This window comes from Ahaetulla prasina, chromosome 1 (genome assembly GCF_028640845.1).
Source record: "Ahaetulla prasina isolate Xishuangbanna chromosome 1, ASM2864084v1, whole genome shotgun sequence".
In the NCBI taxonomy this organism is placed as follows: domain Eukaryota; kingdom Metazoa; phylum Chordata; class Lepidosauria; order Squamata; family Colubridae; genus Ahaetulla; species Ahaetulla prasina.
The window spans coordinates 73,949,885-73,975,838 of record NC_080539.1 but is presented as its reverse complement, the minus strand read 5'-3'; the positions used below and the strand labels follow the sequence as shown (position 1 = coordinate 73,975,838).

Here is a 25,954-nt window from a genome sequence, read left to right as displayed (position 1 = left end):
ACAGTTGATCAGTAGATCTATATCTAACTTTATTTCTCTCTATAAAATGTTACAATCATGGAGTTAACTCTTGAAATAAATAAATTCCAAACAATATTTAAGCTTGTAATGGAATTTTTCCTTCTTTTTTAATCATTATTTTTTTTCAAAAATAATTTTAATTTATGGATTTATTGACAGCTCTATCAATCTTCAAATTTCAAATATAAACTCCTGAATCACATTTTAACACATAACTTTTGATGTTTGGTTATGACATAACACTCCTCAGTCACAATCCCATCTAAATTATGATAAAATTGTGTGATTTCACCATCTGGAGATAGTTTATTTGGATTCTTCTCTTCTGAAACCATACATTTGGTCTTGGTCAGGGTTTCGCAAAGTTGGGAATTTTAATACTTGCCAGGGAATTCTGAGAATTGAAGTCCACACATCTTCAATTGACGTTCCCAAGTTTGGTTTAGATGGATAATGAATAATATAACCTTTTAACAAAAATGTTCAAATTTCTCCACAGAAACTTCTTCAGCTTCAAAATTTCAATACCCTGATGGCTGTTGTAGGAGGCCTAAGTCACAGTTCTATTTCACGTCTGAAAGAAACTCATTCTTATCTTTCTTCAGAAGTTACCAAGGTATGAGAGTAAACTCACATTTCATATCTACATAGAGAAAAATATACCACTGAATTTTTAAATATCGCATATTTTTTTTCCCACTGAAGTAAGGGAGATTAAAAGTATGGATGTTTCTTATCCTGAATCATATGAATCAACCATTAGTCCATCTGATTTAATTACTGGCAGAATATTACCATGATCAAAGGGAGGTGTTTTTTTAAAAAAAATTCTAAAGTTTTCTAAACTTGGATTTTTTTAAAGCAGTTTATGTATTCACGCACAGAACTATGACTCTTTGTCAAATATATACAGGACTCAATCATCTGGTTTATTTTTGAATTGGATAATGATTCCCTTTACAAAAAAGTTAGATTTCTAGTCCTCCAGTGTAATTTTTCTAAGTTCCCTCTTAATCAAAACAAAACCAAGAATGTTCTTTTTGAGTCTTGCTTCTTCTTGGCCTTCTTTGTAGGATTGGGATGAAATGACTGAACTGGTCTCTTCCAATGGAAACTACTGCAACTACCGCAAAACATTTGCAGACTGTGTCAACTTCAAAATCCCCATTTTAGGAGTCCACTTGAAGGATCTAATAGCAGTTCATGTAGTTTTTCCAGACTGGATAAATGAGGACAAAGTCAACCTTGTGAAAATGCAGCAGCTTTCAGTCACTTTGAGTGAGCTGGTAGCCCTGCAGACAGCATCCCACCATCTTGAGCCAAATATGGATTTAATTAATCTACTGACGGTAAGATTAATATGCCTTGTGTGGTGCTACTTGAGGACTGTTCAAAAATTTCTGCTGATATACAGTGGAGCTACTCATAATATTTTGGTAGTATGGATACATAACACAATACTGTACTATAAATCTGGATTAATCTCATAAAAATAATAATAACAATAGCCTTTATTGTCATTGTACATCATGTATACAACGAAATTGGTTTGTGTATTTTTTAGCCCAATTTAATGACTGGTAATCAAATTTAAGCTTTAAAAAGTGTAGCCAAATTTTGCTTTAAGGACTTCCTTCATCTATATTCAAAACAGTCTCAGAGATCTACCATCAAAATCAAATAGACTGATAGTCATTATAAACTGAACCTTTTCAATTATCAAGTTTCCTTTTAACTGCTTTATGTGTAGACTTTCAAACAAGGATTTTTAAAAACCATTTTCTCAGCAGCTTTTTTCTAATAAGATTTTGGTGGTGGTGATCTGAAATGCCTCTGAAAGATCTTTAGAAAATCTTTCTGGTCTTTAGTTTGGTTTGATTATTGTTTGGTTTATGTTGGAATTTTTATTTATTTATTTGTCAAACACAACAGTATATATAAGTATAAGCATGAAATAACCATACGAATTAGATACAATCAAGGGAACATTAGGACAGGAATGGTAGGCACGCTGCATTAGGCATGCCTCTACAGACCTCTTAGGAATGGGGTGAGGTCAATAGTAGATAGTCTTTGGTTAAAGCTTTGGGGATTTTGGGAAGAGACCACAGAGTCAGGTAGTGCATTCCAGGCATTAACAACTCTGTTATTGAAGTCATATTTTCTACAATCAAGACTGGAGCGGTTCACATTAAGTTTAAATATATTGTGTGCTTGTGTATTGTTGCGATTGAAGCTGAAGTAGTCTTCGACAGGAAGGACATTGTAGCAGATGATTTTATGAGTTATACTCAGGTCATGCCGAAGGCAGCGGAGTTCTAAATTTTCTAAACTCAGGATTTCAAGTATGGTGGCATAAGGTATTTTGTTGTGATCAGAGGAGTGGAAAACTTTTCTTGTAAAATATTTCTGGACACGCTCAATTGTATTAATGTCCGAAATGAGGTGTGGGTTCCAGGCTGGCGAGCTGTATTCGAGAATAGGTCTAGCAAATGTTTTGTATGCTCTGGTTAGTAGTGTAATCTTTCTGGAGAAGAAGAAGTAGTTTTATATGTTCACATATTTTTATGGAAGTTGTGTTGATATACCTTGTTTACAATGTCACATTAAACAACAGAAAAATATTGAGCCAAGATCAGTCCAGATCACAATCTCTTGTAAACATGTTTGGAACAATTGCATCTTGAAAAGATAATGTAATTGCCACTTTTTATTCTAATGTGTTCAAAGATTAGAAGCGTGTTGTATCTCCTCTGAAACTTTGAACCCCAGCTAAAATGCAGAATACTTTCCAGATCAAGGAAGATCTGGGATCTCCTAAAATCATATCATTAGAAGATCTGGGATCTCTGGGAATCATATCTTTAGCAAAGTTTTTGCTATTGCAAGAGATGTATAAAGAGAAGCTCCTTAAATTGAAACTTCCTGTGTCTAATATAAGGACACAAACTTGATCAGTCATGCTTCTACAGCAGCTTGTCATTGTTACTATAACAAATGCTTCTTTCCTGAATTGCGAGAATTTTTTTTTTTGAAAAAAATGTACTATGTCTCAGGATTCTATCTTTGTTTTCTCATTAGAATGTTGGGGAGGGGCCAGGTAAACATTCACTTCTCAATTAATATAAATGCTATAAATGTTCCATTTTGGAGTATTGTACCTGGAAACCATGGGATGCTGAAGTCTTCAGTGTAGTTTTACTGTTTTTTAAAAAAATTATTTTCCTTCAAGTCCTGATGATCCAAGATTAGTAAGCAAATGATGAACATTAATTCTGTTTTGAACACTATGAAATACTAAACAGCCCCCAAAATGTTGATTAGCCCTCAGTATTTTGCACTAAAGCTGTTTTAATTCAGATTAAGAACAGGATTCTGTATTACCTACTCCTTTTCAGTGTCATTCTGATTTTCTGTTGGGCATATTGTTGCACTTTAATGGGTATTTTTCTTCTTCACTGTAGCCAGAGTGAAATAACTATAACAAGTGCATTTAAGGGAAAGTAGAGTGAAAGAAGACTGCCAGCAGTTCCACTTACTACAGCAGTCTGAATGCTGGCAATGATTCTTAATATTGTTGGGCTCTCTCCCAATTTTTAAATATAATTTATTATGTAATGGGGTGAGAGCATCTTTCAGATTTGATTAAATTTTAACAAGAGCAGCTGTAATCATCTTCTTTTTTGCAACCACAGTTATTGCTAACCTCTCCAGAACTTTATTTTAGTTTAAAAGATAAAAATAACCAAACACACGCACACACACACATACACATACACACACACACACACTCTTATTTTGATAAATGGCTTTTCTTGGCTATGGGTGTCATATTTGTAGCTTCCTCCCCCCCCACACCCCTTTTAGATACCATCTTAAAACCTTTTCTACTTGAGTCATTTTATCTGCAGCACCATTATTTTTACTTTTTTTTAGGCTTCTGGTGATAACAATTGCTTCCATGATTTTATGGAATTTCTCTTTGAATGCTATTCATTTGTTATAATTTGATCATGTGCTACTGTAGACCTTTATCCTAGTAAATCTATTAAAGCTGCAATTGTTTTGCAGTAGGATTACTTCTAACTAAACCTGCTAAGGAAGCTACTGCAAATAAAAGGAAATAAGCAGGGTTAATAATCATTAACATTGCACATGGTATTTAAGATTGCATAGACCCATCTGATAAATTGGTTGTTTGTTTTATTGTTTATTTAAAAGTTGTATATAGCCATCCGTCTTACAACACTGAATCTGGCCGGCGTACAAAGATTAAGCCATCATAACAGTATAAAATGATGCCCCAGTTAAACAACCCTCGGAACAAAACCATAATATCCACAAAGCTGACCTAACTGCCTAACCTAAAAGTGAGTTTTATGAAAGGCTAGCATGGTTGTGGCCCTCTGGATCTCAGTAGATGCAGCTACAGAGAAGGCACAACTCCCAGAACCATGATGGCATTATTGGATGGAGGGGTTCTGGAACATGGTCTCCCTGTCAGGCCTGATGGGTCAGCAGAAAGAATGGAGGAAAGATGGTCCTCTGCCATGTAGAATAGAATAAAATAGTAACCAGTGGTGGAATTCAAATTTTTTTTTTACTACCGGTTCTGTGGGCGTGGCTTGGTCGGCATGGCAGGGGAAGGATACTGCAAAATCCCCATTCCCTCCCCACTCTTGGGGAAAGGATATTGCAAAACCTCCATTCCCACCCCACTCTGGGGCCAGCCAGAGGTGGTATTTGCTGGTTCTCCGAACTACTCAAAATTTCCGCTACCGGTTCTCCAGAAGCTGTCAGAACCTGCTGAATAGCACCCCGTTGGTAACCATCTGGAAACCTACTGGGAGCCAGGGCAACCATGAAGCTACATGTTCTGTGAGAATATTAAGAGTGGTCAGAAACTTCAGATGGTCCAGAATGCTGTATGTAGGCACACACTAGCATTCTAGACCATCTGAAGCTTCTGGAAGCTCTTCAGGCTCAGCTCAATGTAGAGGGCATTATTCTAATTTAAATGGGAGATGACTAAGATATGAATCACTATGAGCCAGGCTTCCCAGTCCAGGAAAAGATGCAACAGGTGTATTAGATGAATCTGTGTAAAAGCCCAAATAGTGCAACTGCCCCCTGCCTTTGAATAAAATCTGTGAGACTAGGAAGACCATCCAAGTTGCACACTAATTCTGAATGGAGAAGCTTGTCCTCCTTCAAAACTAAAGATGGAAAATCTCCAGGACTAGGGGCTTTAAAACCTACCGCCAGAATTAAGTTGAAGTCTGTCCTCCTCCATCCAGATCTCCACAAACTCTAAGCACTGTTTTTGCAGTGGTTGTTAAATAAATCAGTTTTCACAAATGGGCATTTTTTGCTGGAAAACAAAAGTAAACACCAGAAACTGACAAAAAAGACCAAAAATCACAGTCATGTGAGCACAGGATGCTGCAAATGGCCATAAACATGAACCGGTTGCCAAGCACCCAACCCAGGGAAGGGTTGGCAGCCATCAGAACTTCAAAAACAGGTTGTAAGTTGCTCTGGGATGGTTGTTGTAACTTTTAGCTGCTAAGTGACCAGTTGTTGAGCAAGGATTACCTGTATTATGTTGCTGCTTTTTTTTCAGGATCATCCTTTATTTTCCTTACCTAGTCTCTGTTCCTTTCCTACTGTCAAATGTTGGAGTCAGGAATATAAACTCTGGTACCAAATTAAAACTTGCATGTTTTCTTAAAATATATATATATATATTCATACCAAATGAACAGTATTTTATTTATGACTTTGCCAATTCTTAATTAAAGGTGTTCAAGTTGCTATCAATGACAGAAAGATCAGAAGGAACAAATTGCTTTTAGAGTTGTCTTACTATGTCTCCACTCTTAATTAATCTGTTCTGAAAATATGCAAATACCTGGAAAGCCCCAGTTGTTTTTACAGTTGAGTGAATGTGTGTGAACTACAATCTTTTAGAAAATTTCAGATTGAAACTAACTCAGGAAATCTGTTTTTAAAGATGAATTTTAAAATTAGGTGAGAGGTGAATTTGCTCTAATCATAGTTTTACAAGCAGGGGCCTTCTGGATCTTGTTTATTTTTTGCTGATTAGATTTTTATCCTGCCTTTATTACTTTATAATAACGTAAAATGTGTAACATCAGTTCTACCCACTTTGTTGTGAAAGTTGTTGGCAGTTGTAGCTATGCGGCTGTACATTCCTCATCTTGTTCAGTAGGTTCATTTTGTGACTTTGCACCAGAAATGAAAGGTTGAAGGCTTCTCATCCTGTTGAAGGGCTCAAATACATCTAAATTTATCCAGTCTGGATGAAAATCATTGAAACCATCTATAATTATATCAGTTATTCTGTCTGTTTGTCTGATTTCTTTCTTCATCTCAAGAGTATCTGGTATTTTGGTCAGAGTCAGAAGTTTAAAAGGCCCCAAGCGCTATTTTATTATGTGGAATTGTTTACATGTTTCTAAGCAGAAACCACATATAACACACTAGTACATCAGACTCCAGGTCAGCGGTGAAATCCGGATGGATCTATCTGGTTCGTGTGAACCAGTAGCGCCGACAGCTCCGCCCACCCACCGGGACGTCATTATGTCCCGTTTTTGACCTTCTCCCATTCCGAAACCAGTAGCAAAGGTAAATGGATTTCACCGCTGCTCCAGGTCCTTTCTGACATTTACAATTTCCAATATGTATTTCTTTAGTTTCTTTCTTTAGATGTTTAGGATAATTATGTGCCATTGATTTTCTAGTCCAGAATGCGGCTGCGCGGGTTATTGAGGGAGCGGTTCGGAGCTCCCACGTAACACCTATCCTGCGCAGACTGCACTGGCTACCTGTTGTTTTCCGGGTGCGCTTCAAGGTATTGGTTACCACCTTTAAAGCGCTCCATGGTTTAGGACCGGGCTACTTACAGGACCGTCTACTGCCGGCCTCTATCTCCCAGCGTCCGGTGCGTTCCCACAGAGAGGGACTCCTCAGGGTGCCGTCAGCCAAACAGTGTCAACTGGCGGCCCCCAGGGGGAGGGCCTTCTCTGTGGGGGCTCCTACCCTGTGGAACGAGCTTCCCCTCGGGCTTTGACAACTACCTGACCTTAGGACCTTTCGCCGCGAACTTAAAACCTATTTATTTCGTATGGCTGGACTGGCCTGATTTTAAATTCTAAATTTTAAATTTTAATTGAATTTTGATGGGTTTTAAATTTCTGTAATTTTATGGGGTGTAATGTTATTTTAAATTTTCTGGCAAATTTGAATCAGTTTTTTAAGGGTTGTTTTAATTATTGTATATGTTTCTGTTTGTATTTTATTTGCCTGTTCACCGCCCTGAGTCCTTCGGGAGAAGCGGTATACAAATTAAAACATTATTATTATTATTATTCTATTGAGTCTTACAGCAGTGCGAGACATCAATGGTCCTTCAAGTCTGGCCTCCCTGATTTATTCATTAATGTCCTGTTAGAATACAGAATGGTAGCCACCATGGCTCCCACTGAACACATTTCCCTCTTCAAGGCTTTTTTTTGTGGGGGGGCATTGGGGAAATAAATGAAAGAAGTAGAAGAAAACATGAAAATTACAAACAGAAAATGGGGTTACCTAAATCCTTTGTAAATTCTCTAAGGAGACAAGGTATGCCTTACCTAATAAATAAATCCCTTACCTTGAAGTCAGCAGAGATGAGACTTGGTACAGTAAAAAAGTAAATGACATACAGTTATTCCTGAAAGTAAACATCTAAAGAAAGAAAAAAGGAAGGCACATTGAAAATGATGCAGTAAATGTCACAAAACTCAAGTCCAATAAATTAGCAGGCTGTACTTCCTGCCCAGAGATATAGAAACAACAGCACCTAACAAGCTGACATTTGACGGCCTTCTTTCCTTTCTCCCCCCAATCAAAATGCCAACGATAATCTTCATATTAGGAAAAAAAAAAAACTAGGGAGGCATGAAGAGGAGTAAATGCTGTACAGCAGTGGTGGGTTTTTTTACTACTGGTTCTGTGGGTGTGGCTAGGTGAGTGTGGAATGGCTTGGTGGGCGGGGCTTGGTGGGTATGGCAGGGGAAGGATACTTTAAAATCCCCATTTCCTCCCAATCAGCTGGGCCTTGAGAGGCAGAGAATAGATGGAGGTGGGAATTTTTACTACCGGTTCTCCGAACTATTCAAAATTTCTGCTACCAGTTCTCCAGAACTGGTCAGAACCAGCTTGAGACAGCAATTGGGACCAGAGTTGCCATTGCTAAGTAATGTGGTTGTAAAACAAGACATTGCATGACCAGGTCTTTAGCAACAGCAATTCCAGCAGTCTTGGATGTTGTCCTTAAGTGAAAACTATAGGGGTCATTAAGCAAGGACTTGCATGATTAAGACTTCTGATTTCCTACTAGCTTCCCCATTGACTTTGCTTGCCGGAGGCTGACAGGGAAAGCTTGTTTATGACTACTGAGATTGGCCAACAAAGCAGCTTTTGTTTTGCCAGCAACACCCTCATTCCCTGAAAAAGTGAAGAAGTCTGACATGGAGTATCATGTGATTATGACACTATCAACCATTAAGTTGAAATCACACACACACACACACACACACACCAGTTTCTGCACAAAACAACTCCCAGTTTCTTGTCATGCTTCCCTCCTGGAGTATTAATGTATGTCAAATTTACAGATATACTTTACAGATTTATATTTGCATAGGAGAAGGGGTTTCATGCATTGAATGACAGCAAACAGGTCATGGGTGGAAAGCGATGAACTGCCCAACTGCTTCTTTTAAGAGTGGTGTTCCTATAACTGAGGCAACCATTAAAGTTTATTGTGACACTTATGTTTCCCCCCCCAGATATATTAGGTTAGTTGCAGTAATTAATATATGCTACATTTATTTTTATTTGACTTTCAGCTTTCACTGGATCTCTACCACACAGAAGATGATATTTATAAGCTTTCACTGGTGCTAGAACCTAGAACATCTAAATCAGTAAGTTTGGTGGGGGGTTTTCTGGCATAAGAGTAAATGCCCTGTTTCCTTCAAAATAAGACATTGATAAGATAATAAGATAATAAGATAATAAGATAAATAAGATAATAAGCCCAATCGGGCTTTTGAGCACATGGCAATAAGGCCAAGCGCTTATTTCAGGGTTCAAAAAAAATATAAGACAGGGTCTTATTACTGTATAATGTTACAGTATTGAAGTAGTGATTCATAATCTACTTTTTTGTGTTAATATTCTTTGATTTCTCCATTTTCCGAATCATGCTTTGCTTTTCCTTGATAAAAATGTGAAAGTGTGCTCTTACCTTTCCTTTCGATAATCATTTCTGGATTGTGAGATCCCATGACTGAAAGACACAACAATTTACTTTAGAGTAAACCCAGTTAAGTGACCCCACACATTTACATAGCTTGTGACCTATCAAAGGCAGCCTACACTGGTAGTATATAAAGTTTTCTTTGTTTCAGCCTGTTTCTACCTCAGACAGCCTTATGATTGGTGTGAACATGAAATGACTAAATAAGAAAAAGTGACTACTGACGTTTCTTCTTTCTAGCTGTAAAAAGCTTGGGAGCCCAGCCAAATAAAGTGTCATATTCAGATAAAATACTGACCAATGTACTGTATAGGATTTCCAAATTAGAGTTTTATTGTTTGATCAACATGCCTTATTCAAGGAATTTTACAAGAAGTTGACTATATATTTCATCCATGAATTCATCCATGACTTTACTTTCATTATAGAATCTAGACTCTGTTGGTACATAACCTAAATCAAGAGGTTTGCATGATAATCTCACAGTTGCTAAAATTTTAAGGCCCAATTGAAGACCTAACCCTAACCCTAACCCTAACTCTAACCCAGTGGTGAAATCCTACTGGTTCACACCGGTCAGGCAAACTGGTAGTGATAAAATCTACCGGTTCAGCGAACCAGTAGTAAAAAAAAGCTAAAAAAAAGAACCAATATTTCCAATGATCAGCTGTGCCTTGCGATTTATATTCGCTAGAAAGCAGGAAATCCTACTTTCTTACAAATCTAAATCACGCAGCACAGGCTGTTTCCCCCCCTCGCTGTTCTACTTACCTTCAAATGGTGCGCGTTTGATGCACACTGTGCATGCGCATCAATGCAGCATGTGTTTAGTGTGCACTGCGCATGCGGCCCACAGCATGCATCTGGCACACACCATGCATGCACGGGCAGCGAACCAGTGGCAAGTGGCAGAGGATTTTACCACTACCCTAACCCAATTGTATATGCAATGCAGCAGTTTGGATTTAGTTTCAAAAAGGTGCTTCTCTAAGGCAGAAGTAACATAACATAACATAATAACAGAGTTGGAAGGGACCTTGGAGGTCTTCTAGTCCAACCCCCTGCCCAGGCAGGAAACCCTACACCATTTCAGACAAATGGCTATCCAACATTTTCTTAAAAATTTCCAGTGTTGGAGCATTCACAACTTCTGCAGGCAAGTCGTTCCACTGATTAATTATTCTAACTGTCAGGAAATTTCTCCTTAGTTCTAAGTTGCATCTCTCCTTGATTAGTTTCCACGCATTGCTTCTTGTTCTACCCTCAGGTGCTTTGGAGAATAGCTTGACTCCCTCTTCTTTGTGGCAACCCCTGAGATATTGGAACACTGCTATCATGTCTCCCCTAGTCCTTCTTTTCATTAAACTAGACATACCAAGTTCCTGCAACCGTTCTTCATATGTTTTAACCTCCAGTCCCTTAATCATCTTTGTTGCTCTTCTCTGCACTCTTTCTAGAGTCTCAGCATCTTTTTTACATCGTGGCGACCAAAACTGAATGCAATATTCCAAGTGTGGCCTTACCAAGGCATTATAAAGTGGTATTAACACTTCACGTGATCTTGATTCTATCCCTCTGTTTATGCAGCCCAGAACTGTGTTGGCTTTTTTGGCAGCTGCTGCACACTGCTGGCTCATATCTAAATGGTTGTCCACTAGGACTCCAAGATCCCTCTCACAGTTACTACTATTGAGCTAAATTTTTCTGGAATTGTGCTCTGGAGCATTTCTAGCATACCTTTAGTAATTTACAAGTGACCTCACTTTCTTGTCCATTGGTTTTGTCATTCGATTAGCAGAAGACAAATTTCAATTACACATTGCAGCAAAATCATACATCGGAGGGGAAGTTCCAGTTTTTCCCCCAGTGCTGAAATAATTCTTTTGGTGAAGTTCAGCTAAACATCCTTCTCCAACTCAAAGTGGGGAAAGAGAACCTTTCTCACATCCCTTCTACCCTGCTGCTACCTTTCTTCATTGTTCCAGAAAGTTTCCAGTTCCACTGGAGCTTTGGAAATGAGACAGAAGAGGAGATAGTAAAGAGATGACAATCAACAAAGTTACCAGGTTGTGCACTTCATCAGCAAGATTCCTCTATTTCTTATGATGGGAGGAGCCCTTCCAACTATGGATGGAATATTCTGGGTTTTCCCCCTGGATGATATCATTGCTTTGCTGGCTAAGGAACTCTGGGAGTTGAAGTCCACAAGTCTTAAAAGAGCCAAGTTTGCCGACCCCGGTTCTAAGAAATCTAAACAACAGAAATTCATTTTGTTTCATTAATTCTGTAGAGCAAGGATTCTCCCACACAACCTTCCCACATTTGCTTTACATTTTAGAGATTGTTGCTGTTACATCTCAGAAATGTAATTTCTTATAACAAAACCTTAATAAATAAAGATGCTTTTTAAAAGCATTATAAACATGATGTCACTTTTTGAGGATATAAAAGACAGATGGAATTTTCAGGGTCATAAAATCTAGAAACAGAAATAATAGATACAAGTAGCAGATGCCTTGATTTCATTTAATTGTAGAGAAAAACTCCCTGACACTAGACTCTGTACAATGGTGGCCCTGGCTACCTGCAGATGCTACGAGTTTTCTACCCCTGGAGATTTTCAAGAGGCTGGATACCCCCTTAAGAATGTCTATGGAGATTCTCAGTCATCCAGGTCATGGTTATCCCAAAGGGTCTCCAACCTTGGCAACTTTAAGCCTGGTGGACTTCAACTCCCAGAATTCCCCAGCCAGCAATTCTGGGAGTTGAAGTCCCCCAGGCTTAAAGTTACCAAGAGGCAACTGGACTTTCTGGTTGTTCTTTAAAGATGTTTCACTCCTCATCCAAGAAGCTTCTTCAGTTCTGGAGCACCTTTGGGATCCCTTCATTGGCTTTACTGTGCATTGCAGAAGATTAAACAGGAGGATCCTTGTGGCCCACAATTGTAGAGACTGAATAGAAAAGAACTTTTATGCAAAATTTGGTTGTCTGATTTGTAACTTTGGCTTGTGTGTGTGTGTGTGTGTCTGTACTTTTTTTTAAAAAAACAACAACCCTTCAGAAATCTTCCAGAAAATCAGCTGCTCCTGCACTTCATTCATACTGAAAATTTTAAAAAATGCTTCTCTGTTTTCTTTCACTACAGCCTACCTCTCCAACGACCCCTACTAAGCCAGGAGTACCCCTGGAGTGGGCATCTGGTGTAATACCAAAGCCTGACCCAAGTATTATTAATAAACATATCCAAAAGCTAGTTGATGTGAGTATTGACAGTAGAATTTCAATTTATTTCCCTATCTTCTCACCTATCTCATGAATGCATGAATGTTCTGTATTCTCTAATTCAGGGGTCTCCAATCTTGGCAACTTTAAGCCTGGTGGACTTCAACTCCCAGAATTCCCCAGCCAGCAATTCTGGGAGTTGAAGTCCTCCAGGCTTAAAGTTACCAAGGTTGGAGACCCCTGCTCTAATTCACCCCACCATATTCAATGGTTTTTAATTGACTATAATTGTATTTGTGATGTAAGATAAAATTTTACTTTTGTAGAACACTTAATTAATTTTTTTTTAAAATGTTAGGATATGCACAATCAAGTAGGGCCTTCAGTAGAGTTTCCAAATCTGAAATCTCATGTACAAAACCAGAGTCTCTATTGTTACACATGATGTGTGAGTGCGTGTGCACACACGCATATGCACATATGCACATATGCACCTTCAAGTCTGGGTTGACTATTGGTGATTCCCTGGATAAGTCCCTGCAGTATTCTTGGCAAGATCTCAGAAGTGCTTTGCTATTATTTCCTTCCTAACTGAAACAAAGTGACTGGCCCAAGGTGGCTTCATGCCTAAGAGAACTAAAACTCACACTCATCTGTTGTCTAGCCTGGTGCCTGTAACTATTGCACCAAACTGGCTCTTAAATATTATAGAAGCACACAATTTGCCTGCTGAAGCATATGGTGACATTTGGTTTATGCATTCGTCAAGCTCCTGCCCCGCTAATGAACAACAATGGAATTCAGAATGAGCTTCTGAAATAGAAGACTGACTATTCCAACTTTGGCTGTTTTAACTTAGGTGACAAAATAATTCCATGTAGCTTATCTATGTAGCATTGTAGCATTGCCTGTAAAAGTAAAGGTAAAGGTTCCCCTCGCACATATGTGCTAGTCATTGCCGACTCTAGGGGGCAGTGCTCATCTCCGTTTCAAAGCCAAATGCCAGCGCTGTCCGAAGACGTCTCCGTGGTCATGTGGCCGGCATGACTCAATGCCGAAGGCGCACAGAACGCTGTTACCTTCCCACCAAAGGTGGTCCCTATTTTTTCTACTTGCATTTTTACGTGCTTTCGAAACTGCTAGGTTGGCAGAAGCTAGGACAAGTAACGGGAGCTCACCCCGTTACACGGCAGCACTAGGGATTCGAACCGCCGAGCTGCCAACCTTTCGATTGACAAGCTCAACGTCCTAGCCCCTGAGCCATCGCGTCCCTTGTAAGCATTGCCTTACAAAAGTAAAATTTTGTTTAGTGCTTAAAGAGTGCAGTGTTGAATCTAGATAGGTTTTTCCTGGGAAGTGACTTTCACAGATTCCAGACCATCCTGAGAAAGCTCTGCTCCTGGAAGATCCCTGCCAAAATTCAGTTTCAAAGGCATCAGATTAGGAACTTGACATTGAACTGTGAGCTGGTTGCATAAATGAGCCTGCTGGGAAAAAGGCTGGATGAATTTGCCTCATATTAGAATGAGTTTACCTAATATTGCCCCATACTTAATTAATCCTCCCTCAGTCTTGTTCTTGTTTAATAATTAGATTGTTTTAATTGGTTTTTATATTTTATTTCAATAGTTGGTTGTATTATACGCCGCCATGGTCACCTTGTATGAGATGGGAGGCCATGTAAATTTAATAAATAAACTGTTAACTGCATTAATACCTATAACCGAGCTTTTATTTTAGGATGCATCCCTCTGCTTTGTTGTCTATAATCATTTGACATTTTCTTCCCTTTTTCTTATTTCCTTGCATCTTCAGTCTGTTTTTAAGAATTATGACCATGACCATGATGGCTATATTTCACAAGAAGACTTTGAAAGTATAGCAGCAAATTTTCCTTTTCTGGACTCATTCTGTGTATTAGACAAAGATCAGTAAGTGTCCTCCTCTTGGTATTATTTTCAATGCAACCCCATTCATGTTTAAAAGCAATGATATTCTTGAGTCCTCCCCCTCCCTACCCTCTGTCGGCTCACTTTCTGGCTTTCTAAGGCTTGATGGAGTTTATACTTTCTTCCTCCAAGTTGCTCTTTCTATGTCCCATTGTAACTTTCACCTTTGGTATTTCCTGGTGATCGCCTTTCCAACTACTAACCTGCTATGCCTAGCTTAGCTTTCTTGGAATTCAGCCAAGCCAATTAGGCCCTGCCACTTATATACACATTTATCAAGTGTAAGTCCTAATTTTCTCTATCAGGCATATTCTGAGTTACATGGGTACAGATTTGCAATCTTAATTTCTGAATATATTTTTTAAAAATATATTTTTTAAAACGGCATTCATTTCATGAAGGGAGGCAAATATACATGTCCCATGTATGTTGTAGGTGTTGTGGCCTGCCGGCAGCCAGCAGCCAGCAGAGCTGGTGGCAATGTCCGAAAGTGAGGAGATTGGGGAGGAACATGGGCCAGTCCTGGAGTCTGGGGGAGACTCTGATGAGTGCTCTGCATCAGAGGCAGAGATGGGGCCAGGGCCGTCTGACAGTTGTCAGCTACCTTTGGAGTAGGACATCAGTAGGGCAGAAAAACAGCTGGAGTCTGCTCCCAATGTGCACATGTGCAGAGCTGCCAGGAGAAGGGAATTGCTAAGGAACAAGGGTCGACTTAGGAGTAAAACCACAAGTGGACGGTGTATGGTCCCTCCCATAGGGAATAAAGAGGAACAAAAGCGGATTGAAGTTTGCAGGAGACAATTAGTTTGCTTAATTAGTTTGTGAGTCTCAGAGACTTCTTGCAAAGTTTTGAAGCTATCAGCCTGGCAGCTCTCCAAGCCAGATAAGGTCTGTGACTGTAAATTCTCCCTTGAAAGACTTTGCTGGATGTGACAAGGAATCTGCTTCATGCTCTTGGGAAGCATAGGTCAGAGCAGCAGGATACACATTCTAGATGAGAGAAGTTCCCTGAGGATGGGCTCCAACATAAATCCAAAAGCTTGGAAGACTAAACCTCTAATCGTGGTGACCAACCCAGATTGGATCCTGCAGCATTTATTTTTTTAAAAATTATCTCCAGCATTTCTATAATGATCAAGATTGGTACCAGTCTTTCTCTTTCTCAGTCATCATCTCAATACTGCAAGGGACAGATGACTTATACAGGCAGTCCTCAACTTATGATCACAATTGAGACCAGAAGTTGTGTTACTAAGCAAAGCAATTGTTAAATGGCTTGTACCCAATGTTATCACCTTTTTTTGCCACAGTTGTTAAACAAATCATGGCGGTTATTAAATGAATTGCACTGTCAGTTAAGTGAATCCAGCTTCCCCCATCAACTTGGCTTATCGGAAGCTAGCTTGGAAGGTTGCAAATGGGAACCACATGACCCTGAGATACCATAACTGTGGGAAATACATGCTGGATGCCAAGCGCCCAAATTCTAACCGCATGGCCGTAGGGATTCTTCAATGGTCATAAGCGTGAGGATTGTTCATGTCACTTTTTTTCAGTGACACTATAATTTTGAACCATTGCTAAATGAATGGATATAAGTCAAGGACTACCTGTAGTCCCATTTTGCATTATAGTACCTTTTCTTAGACCATTTAATACAAATGGATGAATGAATCACAGTCTGAACCCTGAATCCGCTAGTTACTTTATGGATAAGTAATTCATGGTCAGCATTACTCATATCAGCTTGTTTGGGGGGGAAATATGTGAAAGGTTGGATCCAGAGCTCTGCCAGCAGGAATGTTCCTGTGCAAATTTCTACTTGGAACATTTTTTTTTCTTGGCCAAAAACATATCGGAAGGTTTTGAAATCATATCTGTTGAAGTACCGCCTTTCAGAAATTGGAAAAATTAACCCCTCGGGAAGAGAGCCAGAATTCTATTGTTTTCCGTAGCATGGTGACGACTGATTTCCCCTTTCCTTCCTGGTTTTTTTTTTGGTTTTTTTTAGGGATGGTCTTATCAGCAAAGGAGAAATGATGGCATATTTTCTAAGGGCTAAATCACAGTTACAGTGTAAAATGGGACCAGGTTTTATACATAACTTCCAAGAGATGACCTATCTTAAGCCAACTTTCTGTGAACATTGTGCTGGATTTGTAAGTATACAATAGTGGAATGGGGAAATTAAGATGGGTTAAGACAGGGGTCTACAAACTTGGCTCTTTTAAAACTTGTGGACTTCAACTCCCAGAGTCCCTCAGCCAGCAAAGCTGGCTGAGGAACTCTGGGAGTTGAAGTCCACAAGTCTTAAAAGAGCCGTTTGCAGACCCCTGGGTTAAGGGATAAATAATAGTACCATCATACTTGAGCTGACCTATTTCAAAAATTATGTTCAACACACACACACACACACACACTGCACCAACATAATATGAAAGAGTGGGCCAGGTTTTTGTTGTGTGAGTATGTCTCCATGTAGTTTTATGGGTGGTTAAATTGGTTTTACTTCACTCATTCATCTTTTTTTCCACTATTGCTGTTTTCCATTTTTCTGACTGAATCAGAATCAGAATCAAAATCGAGCTGTAAGGGACCTTGGAGATCTTCTAGTACTTCTAGACCAAGGGTGTCAAATTCACATCGTCATGGCAGCATCACTCGACGTATCGGGACTTTTTCCCCCTTTGCTAAACCAGGCAGAGGCGTGGCCAGCATGTAACACATCCGGCCCATGGGCCGGGAGTTTGACAGCTCTGTTCTAGACTGTAATAAGGGGAAAGCAGAATGATTGCACAATGCCTTTAATCCCCATCAAGGAGACTTGGGAGTTTATCATTAAGGATAACAAAATTCAACAGTGCATTCCTATACATAATTATTGAAACTCAACTTGTTGAGTGTGCCTCTTTCCAGATAAGTCAGTATAGGATTGCAGCCTTGTTGGGTGTATATGTGTCTATTTTCAATATTATTGCAGTATAGCAAAACCAAACTCTATGGTGCATCCAAATCTCTGAAAATAGGTTTAACAGAAATGCAGAAACAGACTCTGATGAAGAGTCTTCTGCTGATTCACTGGGAAAACATTTGTTTGATCTATTGAATCAGTTCTGTGCTGGTTCATTTGTAGGCAATGGAATGTGTGGGCAAAGTCTCACAGTTGACTGGATAGGTCTTTCTAACAGGAAGGGTGTTGTGTGGAGTAATTTCCTGTTTGTGCTTTTGTAGCCATTGTTACTACGTTCATAAGGAGGTTGTGTTCCTTCCGGCTTTCTTTTTTATTTTCTTTTGTCTTTAATTACAGCTCTGGGGTATAATCAAGCAAGGCTACAAATGCAAAGGTACGGTAAATCATGCATGGCCATTTTGTTTCTAGGGTGCTTTTTTAAAAAAAATATTCAGCCTTTTGATTGCTGGCAAAATGCCATTCAATAATTTTGGCATTCAGGTTAATCTGAATAAATGCCATCCTCTGTGCATGCTTATTGCTTACTCCTCTGCTACGCTCCTGAATTACAGCCTTGTTCAATTTTGATGCTGCAAACATATAACTTTTAACTAGTAGTCCACTTCTGACCACTAGATATTTGGGAGAAGCAGAAAAATGGAGCATTCTCCACCTGCCTGACTGCCTCTTCACAATTTTCCATGCTCCTGGCAATTTTCCAGGCAATTTTCCATGCATTCACCCATAAATCTTATTAAGAAATTAGAGCATAACCCTTTCTGTTCAGCTTTAGAGTCCATGCAGAATACTTCCTGACTTAATTTTCCCAACATATATAAATAGAATGCTGCTACCCTTAAAAGCAGCCTGCAGCTGAGACTAATAATGCTTGAATACATTACATCTGGCAGTATAAAGGGGCCATGACTGGCAGAAATAGCTGATAGTCAGGATTGGGAAAATGCATTTTAAAGGGGAAATATGCAGGATGTCACATGGTCTAATAGTTGAGACGATAGACTACCTATGTTGGTCTGCTATTTTTACAGGTTCCTCTTACTAACATTTAATCATGGCATTAAACTCCCATTAAATTAACTGGGATTCAAATGTTTTACTTTAACTGCCTAGCAATGCCGTGTATTCTCCTTATATTTTTATACTGAAAATGAACTGACCTTATCCAGTTGAGAAAGTGGTCATTTGAAAGCAATTAATATTCTGAGACAGGTGGGAATGTGAGAAAGAGAGATTTTAAAGTAAGGAAAAAATCTATGCGTAGAACTCTTGTTTTTTGGGTTTTGTTTTTTTTGTAAAAAAATACTTTTGGACTGAAGCGGTCCAAAAGTTTTTAATCTTTTTTTTTTCTACCAGTTTCTTCTCCGGTCCATATTACATACTGCCCAAGTGTCTCCCCATGAGATCCCAAACATACTTTCTCCATAGCAATATTTGTACCATTTTGGCAACCTAGTCAAGCTGCATTATAAGTGCCAAAAAGTTGGAAAGCGCAAATATGTCTTCCATTATTTCATAGGCATAGGAATATGCCCAATATCCCTTTCAACGTCACACTGCATGTTCTGTTGCCATGCACATAGTATCAATTATCCAGGATTTTTACATTTGAGTTTGAAAATGTTTTACAAATGCAAATTTTATGCTGGCCTACCTCATTTTGGAAATAGCAGTTTACCAAAACTATTTTTTTTTATTCCTTTGCTGGTTATTTACTCCAGATTGTGGTGCCAACTGCCATAAACAATGCAGAGATCTGCTAGTTCTAGCTTGTAGGAAATTTGCCAGGGGGACTTCGCTGAACAGCGGTCACGGTTCTTTGCCCAATAGCCCATCACTCCCTGCAGGTAAGAGATGACACCATGTCTTGTGGCTGATTGTTTAACCCATGCTTTTCATGTCCCAACAGTATTTGAAATGAGTGTCTTGAATGCACTAATTATCATCCTTGTGAAATAAAGAGATTTTGTTATGATTTGTCATGATGACCCTATTATTTAACTTGCACCGTTGCTTAAGAAAGCCTGAAATTATTTTAATGGGGTATCCCCTCCCAATGATATTGACAGGGCTCAATCTGCGTAGTTGACAATTCTAATTCTTCCACTCCTGACTGGGGATATATCACTATACCAGAGCACTCATCTATTTTGTTGTTAATTGCAAAGTCATGTCCGACCCATCGCGACCCCATGGACAACATTCCTGCAGGCCTTCCTGTCCTCTACCATCCTCTGGAGTCCATTTAAACTCATGCCTACTGCTTCAGTGACTCCATCCAGCCATCTTCTTCTCTGTCGTCCCCTTCTTCTTTTGCCCTCAATCTTTCCCAGTATTAGGCTCTTCTCCAGTGAGTCCTTCTTTCTCATTAGGTGGCCAAAGTATTTCAGTTTCATCTTCAGGATCTTGGCTTAAAGAGTATACTTGGCAGCAACTCAAAAGTCTCTTAGAGATTGCATACAAGTTTCATCATCACTGTCCCATTACATATGGAACTCTTGCTGTCAGTATAAGAGGATCTGTGCAGTTGCTGCTTGCTGCCTGAAATGAGGCCCAGAATCTAAAACAAAGAATTCGATTTTTGTTTAGGGTCAGTTAGGGTCACAACAGTAATTGACTATTTTTGCTTCTTATATTCACCTAAATAATTTCCAACGTAGTTATCTGATGTCTGAAGAGATCTCTTTTGGAAAGGTCAAAGAAATGGTGGTTTAAAACACTCGCTTTAACTTTGAAAGGTTTACATTTTTAGGAAGTCCCTGAGAGAGTCAAGCCATCTTGACTCTCTGTTCAGACATTAAGGTCTGCAGAAGAGTCTCTTAAAAATGACTTACATATAACAGACCAGTAACATTGCTGCAGAATGCACTTCCTTGGCAAATGTCTATGGAGATTCTCAATCATCCAGGTCATGGTTGTCCCAAAAGTGCTTTTCAAAATGCAAATGGACTTTCTTGGGTTTTTTTTAATTCCTTGAAAATGTTTCACTTCTCATTCAGAACTGAAGAAGCTTCTTGGATGAGAAGTAAAATGTTTTCAAGGAAGAAAAAAACCCCAGAAAGTTCCGTTCCTACTTTTTCCTCTTTCAGGAAATTCTGTCTGCATAGATGCCCAGAAAGACAGCTTGTAATACTTAAAGAAACCTAAAAGGATATGTTGAGGATAATTTTGTATTAATTCAGTCTTTTATAGACTTGGTTTTAGATTATGCGATTTTATCAATGTGGAAAATAAGTTAGAAAAAGTATGAAACACAAATCTACTTGTGCAACTTTCCTTTAGTTAAGAAATAAATGTGATCTTCAAATTTAATGAAAAGAAAAAAAAATAGCAAAACATTTCATGGGTTTGAAAAAAACGGGGGATTTTTTTCACTATAAATAGATGCCGACGTGGAACTTCAAAATATGCCTGCTCACCATCTAGAGTGATAGTGCAAAAATCATGGTTGAATATAAGACATTTAATGCTATTGACTGCATTGACCTATTTACGGCTTTGAAAGAAAAATATTGTTTATAAAATTATTAACTGAGATTAGCTGGTCTTGAAGAAATTGGTAGGATTATTTGCTTACTAGGAGTTTAAGTGTTTGATTTTTAAGCTGACAACTTGGAGGTTTCTTGATTTATGTATCAAATGTCACACATTTAATAGCCTTTAATAGCCTTCCCCAAGCCTATGCTTTATACTCTAGGAGTATTTATTGTAGGTTTTGTCATTTTTTTTTAAAAAAAGTTTTTTTTATTTTATACACAAACACTTAATACATCAGTCAATCCTTCTGTGTGTCATCTCGGTGTTTCTTCTGTGACTTCGTTGTCTTCTTGTTTCTTCTGTCTTCATTTTCACTTAATCTGTTACAACATCTCCCCTAAAATACAATATTTTAATTATACCATTCTCTTACATAACTATTAATTTGTTTATATCTCTTTTCTAGCCAATGGTAAAATTTACCCCATATCTTAAAATATTCTGAATCTTCTTTTTAATTTTCAGAGTTAATCTATTCATTTCTGCACAGTCTAAAATTTTCTTAATTACTTCCCCTTCCAGAGGTATTTTCTCTGCTTTCCAATTTTGCGCAAATACAAGTAAGTTTTGTCATATTGAGAGTTGTGATCTCACACGTCTAGAATAAACCAGATAGCGGAAGTAATTAAAACTTTTCTGATTTACCAGTATGATGGACAGAACTAAAATAGTGTTTAATTCTTATCAAAATTGTAGGATGTGAAATATTTTATGTATTCTGTACAGAAAAATTGTGTGAATTACATGCTCGGTATAGACAGTACTTTCTAGTGTTGAAAGAAGACTTCAAATTAGAGATGTTTTCATTTTTCCTAGGTGATACTAATCTGCTATTTAGCCAGCATTTGTTCCATATTTGTATTTTACATTGACTTAATTGATTTGCACTTTGTTATATTGCAGTACAAGATGAAGTATTTAAATTCCCCACTGTAAGCCCACAAAATCAGGATCTTGATAGGAGAGCAATCACCCTTGTAACCGGCTGCTCTCAGAAGATTTCAGTTCATCTCCAGCGGGTAACCACTAGTCAAGCTACTCAGACAGAACCACTGTGGAATGAACCAGGTTGGGGCGATTCAGGATCACACACTTTCCCCAAAATGAAATCCAAGTTCCATGGTAAATCTGGAAAGAATAAAGGTTTTGCAAAATGGGAGAATGAAAAGTCTAACATTCCAGTCAACAGGGACACAACAGTGCGTGTGATGGATCAAAATGGAACAGAAACTCTTCTAGAAAGACAAGAAGTCAAGGTTTGTACTATGAAATTCTTAGGGGTTTAAAACCCTGTTCTTTCTTTCTCAATATACTATAAATTTTAACATGCTGTTTTTGCAACTGTAAACCAGTGGTGAGTTGCCCCTGGTTCGGACCGGTTCTATAGAACCGGTAGTAAAACCGGCGGGAGGCTCCACCCCCTGACCTGAACGTCATCAAAAGTAATCTGCGCATGCGCAGGCATGATACGAACCGGTAGTAAAGTAGAACCCACCCCTGCTATAAACTACAGGGCAAATTATGCCTTGTTGATGACAAATTATGCCTTGTTGATAAGTGCAGCATAAAAATGTAATAACTAAATAAGTGAAATAGTCACCAACAAAGACTATTGCATATCTTCAGGAATTTTTTTCCATTAGCTGAAGTAATGTATTTATGGAATTATATGTTTACTGTATATATCCTCCCTATTATGACAATGTATTTGAGATTTGCCACTATGTTACATATGCTGTGCAGAAATTTTATATTTAGAACTCCTCAATACTTGAGATAAAAATGATCAGTTTGTGGTAATGTCATCTAATGTGGTAATGTCAGTCTACGTGAGGAGGTGATAGTTGAGCCTGTCTTTTAAAAAGGGATGGTGTGTGCCCCTTTCTCAGAAAGTCACTGCTGGACTCAACAATCCAGAACAATTTTCATCCATTTTCCAACCATATCCTTGTAGAAAAGATTGTTGAATACTGTAGGCCCGGGGTTTCAAACTCGATTTCACTGATCAATTTCATCAGAGTTGTGTTTGACCTTGGAGGGCTGAGTGGGTGTGACTGGGGTGGGCGTGACCAGGGGACATGGCCAACTTGATATCCTGCAGCCCTTTGCCATGTGGCCCTCCTGAGCTCTGTTTTCAGCTGTGACAGCCTCCTGCAGTCCTTTGCCAGCAAAAATGTAGCTGGGGAGGGCCGCATGTGCCCTCCTGAGCTCCATTTTCACTGGGAGAAGCACTGTGGGCCAGTCCTTCGCTGTTTCCAGGGTGGCCCTACTGGCCAGATCTAAGCACCTCTTGAGTTTGACAAGTCTGTGGGGGCTCCTACCCTCTGGAATGAACTTCCCACAGGACTACGCCAACTTCCTGACCTTCGAACCTTTCGCCGCGAGCTGAAAACATATTTGTTCATTCGTGCAGGACTGGCATAGGATTTTAGATTTTATAGTTTTAATTTTAAAGGGGTTTTATTGTTTTAAATTTATTTTAATTAGAGCCAAATTGAATAAGTTTTTTAAACAGTATTTTATCTTGTATTTATATTGCTGCTTGTTTTTATCTGGCTGTAAACCGCCCTGAGTCCCTAGGGAGAAGGGCGGTATAAAAATCTAATTAAATAAATAAACTGCTGTAGGCAGTCAGGCTGGGGCTTCACATGATCCTGGAGGGATCAGATTATCTAAACCCTTCTCAACCACTTTTCATACTAGGGCAGATTAGTGAGATAGCAATGGTGATAATTGTTGATGATCACTAATGGAGCCAAGAGGATATAATTAATACTTTAGAACCTGTGGGAACTGACAGTGGGTACCATATTGTAGTAGTTCTTTGTCTCTGGTTGGTTACTATGATGTTGGTGGGAGGGGAAAGTTTGTGCCTAAAGCTACTGAAATGTGGGATGTCACAGGGCTCAACATTCTTACCCCACCTGTTTTAACATCAAAATGAGGCCACTGAAAATGTATGGGGATCATGGGTGGGTTCTACTTACCTTTACTACCGGTTCACAATGGGACCGCACATGCGCAGAAGCTTCTGCGCATGTGCAGTTCACCCATGATGTCGTGGTGGGTGGGCAGAGCCTCCCGTCAGTTTTACTACCAGTTCTATAGAACTGGACCAAACCAGGAGCAACCCACCCCTGATGGGGATGTTTCATTGTCCAAATATTTTTTTTTCTATTATACTGTTTTCATGCTGTTTCAGTGTCATATGCTGCCAAGAACCACTATGGAATTAAGCAGCCTTATAAATTGTACAGAAATAAATGGTGCAATAGAAGCTACCTAATGCAGTTTACCATTTCATACTAAATGGCTGCATATGTTAAAAGCTTACTGCTAACAGAAAATCAGCATGCCAAAGTGAATAGATAAGCCATATTTTTATCCATAGCAGCAAATAAATATTAGTATACAATATAGGCAGATTTAAGCACAGAATCCTTGCATGTTGAACTGATAGAATTCAGCCTGGTGATACTATTGATTTTGTGTCTGTTCTCCTGAAATATATATATCAATCTCTTCTAAACAAAACACTGAGAATTGTTTCCTTTGAATTATTATAGGCTTGTTGATCTGCTGCAGAAAATCTGCTGTCAGAAGATAGTTCAAGGAAAGTGTGCTATTTTATAAATCGCCTGGATATGGCTGAACTTCAAACCAGTTACATTCATCAGATTTTATCATTGCTGACAGTTGCTTAATGACAAGAGTACACTATTTATTTTCTCACACCAGTAATTTGATCAATCTTGCACTGATGGAAAAGAAAGGAACATTATAACTGCAGATCATCCGCAATTCTGTTGCCAACATCAGAATCCTGGCTTTGAATCTATCACTACTAAAACCATCACTACCAAAATCATATGGGCTTATAGACGGGTCAAGTTACCAAAATTCCTGGATCCAAATTTTGTCAACCTTCCACACTCTGAGGCATTCCCCATCAACTGAAAGCTGATTTTCTATCTGGAACTAAGAGCTCAGATTCCCCGGTTGCTGCATTCACATATTAGAGTCATTAGGTTGAGGGTTTTCTTTAAAAAGTATTATTTCTCAACACAAGTATGAAGCTATCTAATTTTTTTATATTCAATTTGTGATAATCCACAACGTGTGCTTGCTACTTAATTCACAGAACTGGATGAAATCAGATTATATGCTTGCCATACAAAGATTGTGGAATTCAGGTGGTGTAATTTAGCCTAGCTTTCTTCAATCTTAATATCTGCCAAGTGCAGTTCACAATTCCCATCGTCCCCAGCATGGCTAAGAGCCAACTACACCCGGAAAGCACCAAGCTAAAGAAGTCTGAAAGAAGAAGAAAAAATCGGTCTTTCACTGTTTCCTAGAATGATGTAAACATGTATTATGTTTAATTTCATGGTTGTTGGAGCAGTTTTGTTGGTTTTCACATCTTTTAGCAAACTGGAAATAAACACTGGATTTTATAAATAGCAAATGCTTTATGATATACAGAACATTTGATGAAAGTCAGTGTCGATAGAATTAGTATCCTTACCTAGAGATTCAGTAACATTCTGATGTCTCATCTTGCTCAGTGCTGTAACTTTGAAAGCTGCAGTCATGCATCTGCTTGAAACATTATCCTGTAGGCTAACTTGTAAGTCGCACAGAATCTTCCCACAATACTATTATTCTGTGATATGGCCACAAAGGTATTTATTTGTCTTCTGAAATCATAAATTTGTTGCCTTGACAATACGGAAATCTGCTTATTTAAATCCAAATAACTGGAGTGATTTCAGTTCATAACTTATTCTACGTTGCAAGATATAAGGGAACCTTTTTAAAAAATTAATATTTAGCAGATTCTATTTCTCTGTAATATCTGGCACTACTTCAACCAAATTGTCAGAAAAGGCTTTAATTCGTAAACCAAGGTGCTGGCCTTAAAATCAT

At 38.6% G+C, this 25,954-nt stretch overlaps 1 protein-coding gene across 4 annotated transcripts in view; it reads left to right on the top strand.

The window, feature by feature from the left end:
• The window catches only part of RASGRP3 (RAS guanyl releasing protein 3), an 82,988-nt gene extending 57,495 nt beyond the window's left edge, over positions 1-25,493 (top strand). For all 4 annotated transcript variants that reach the window (XM_058164048.1, XM_058164030.1, XM_058164039.1 and 1 more), the window contains 10 exons: positions 521-637; positions 1,095-1,370; positions 8,940-9,017; positions 12,498-12,611; positions 14,390-14,505; positions 16,535-16,682; positions 17,831-17,867; positions 19,213-19,338; positions 21,932-22,284; positions 24,595-25,493. In XM_058164048.1, the coding sequence (XP_058020031.1) occupies positions 521-637; positions 1,095-1,370; positions 8,940-9,017; positions 12,498-12,611; positions 14,390-14,505; positions 16,535-16,682; positions 17,831-17,867; positions 19,213-19,338; positions 21,932-22,284; positions 24,595-24,603 (1,374 nt within the window). In that variant the 3' untranslated portion in view covers positions 24,604-25,493. The remainder of the gene's footprint in view (positions 1-520; positions 638-1,094; positions 1,371-8,939; positions 9,018-12,497; positions 12,612-14,389; positions 14,506-16,534; positions 16,683-17,830; positions 17,868-19,212; positions 19,339-21,931; positions 22,285-24,594) is intronic.
• Positions 25,494-25,954: the final 461 nt, after the last annotated feature.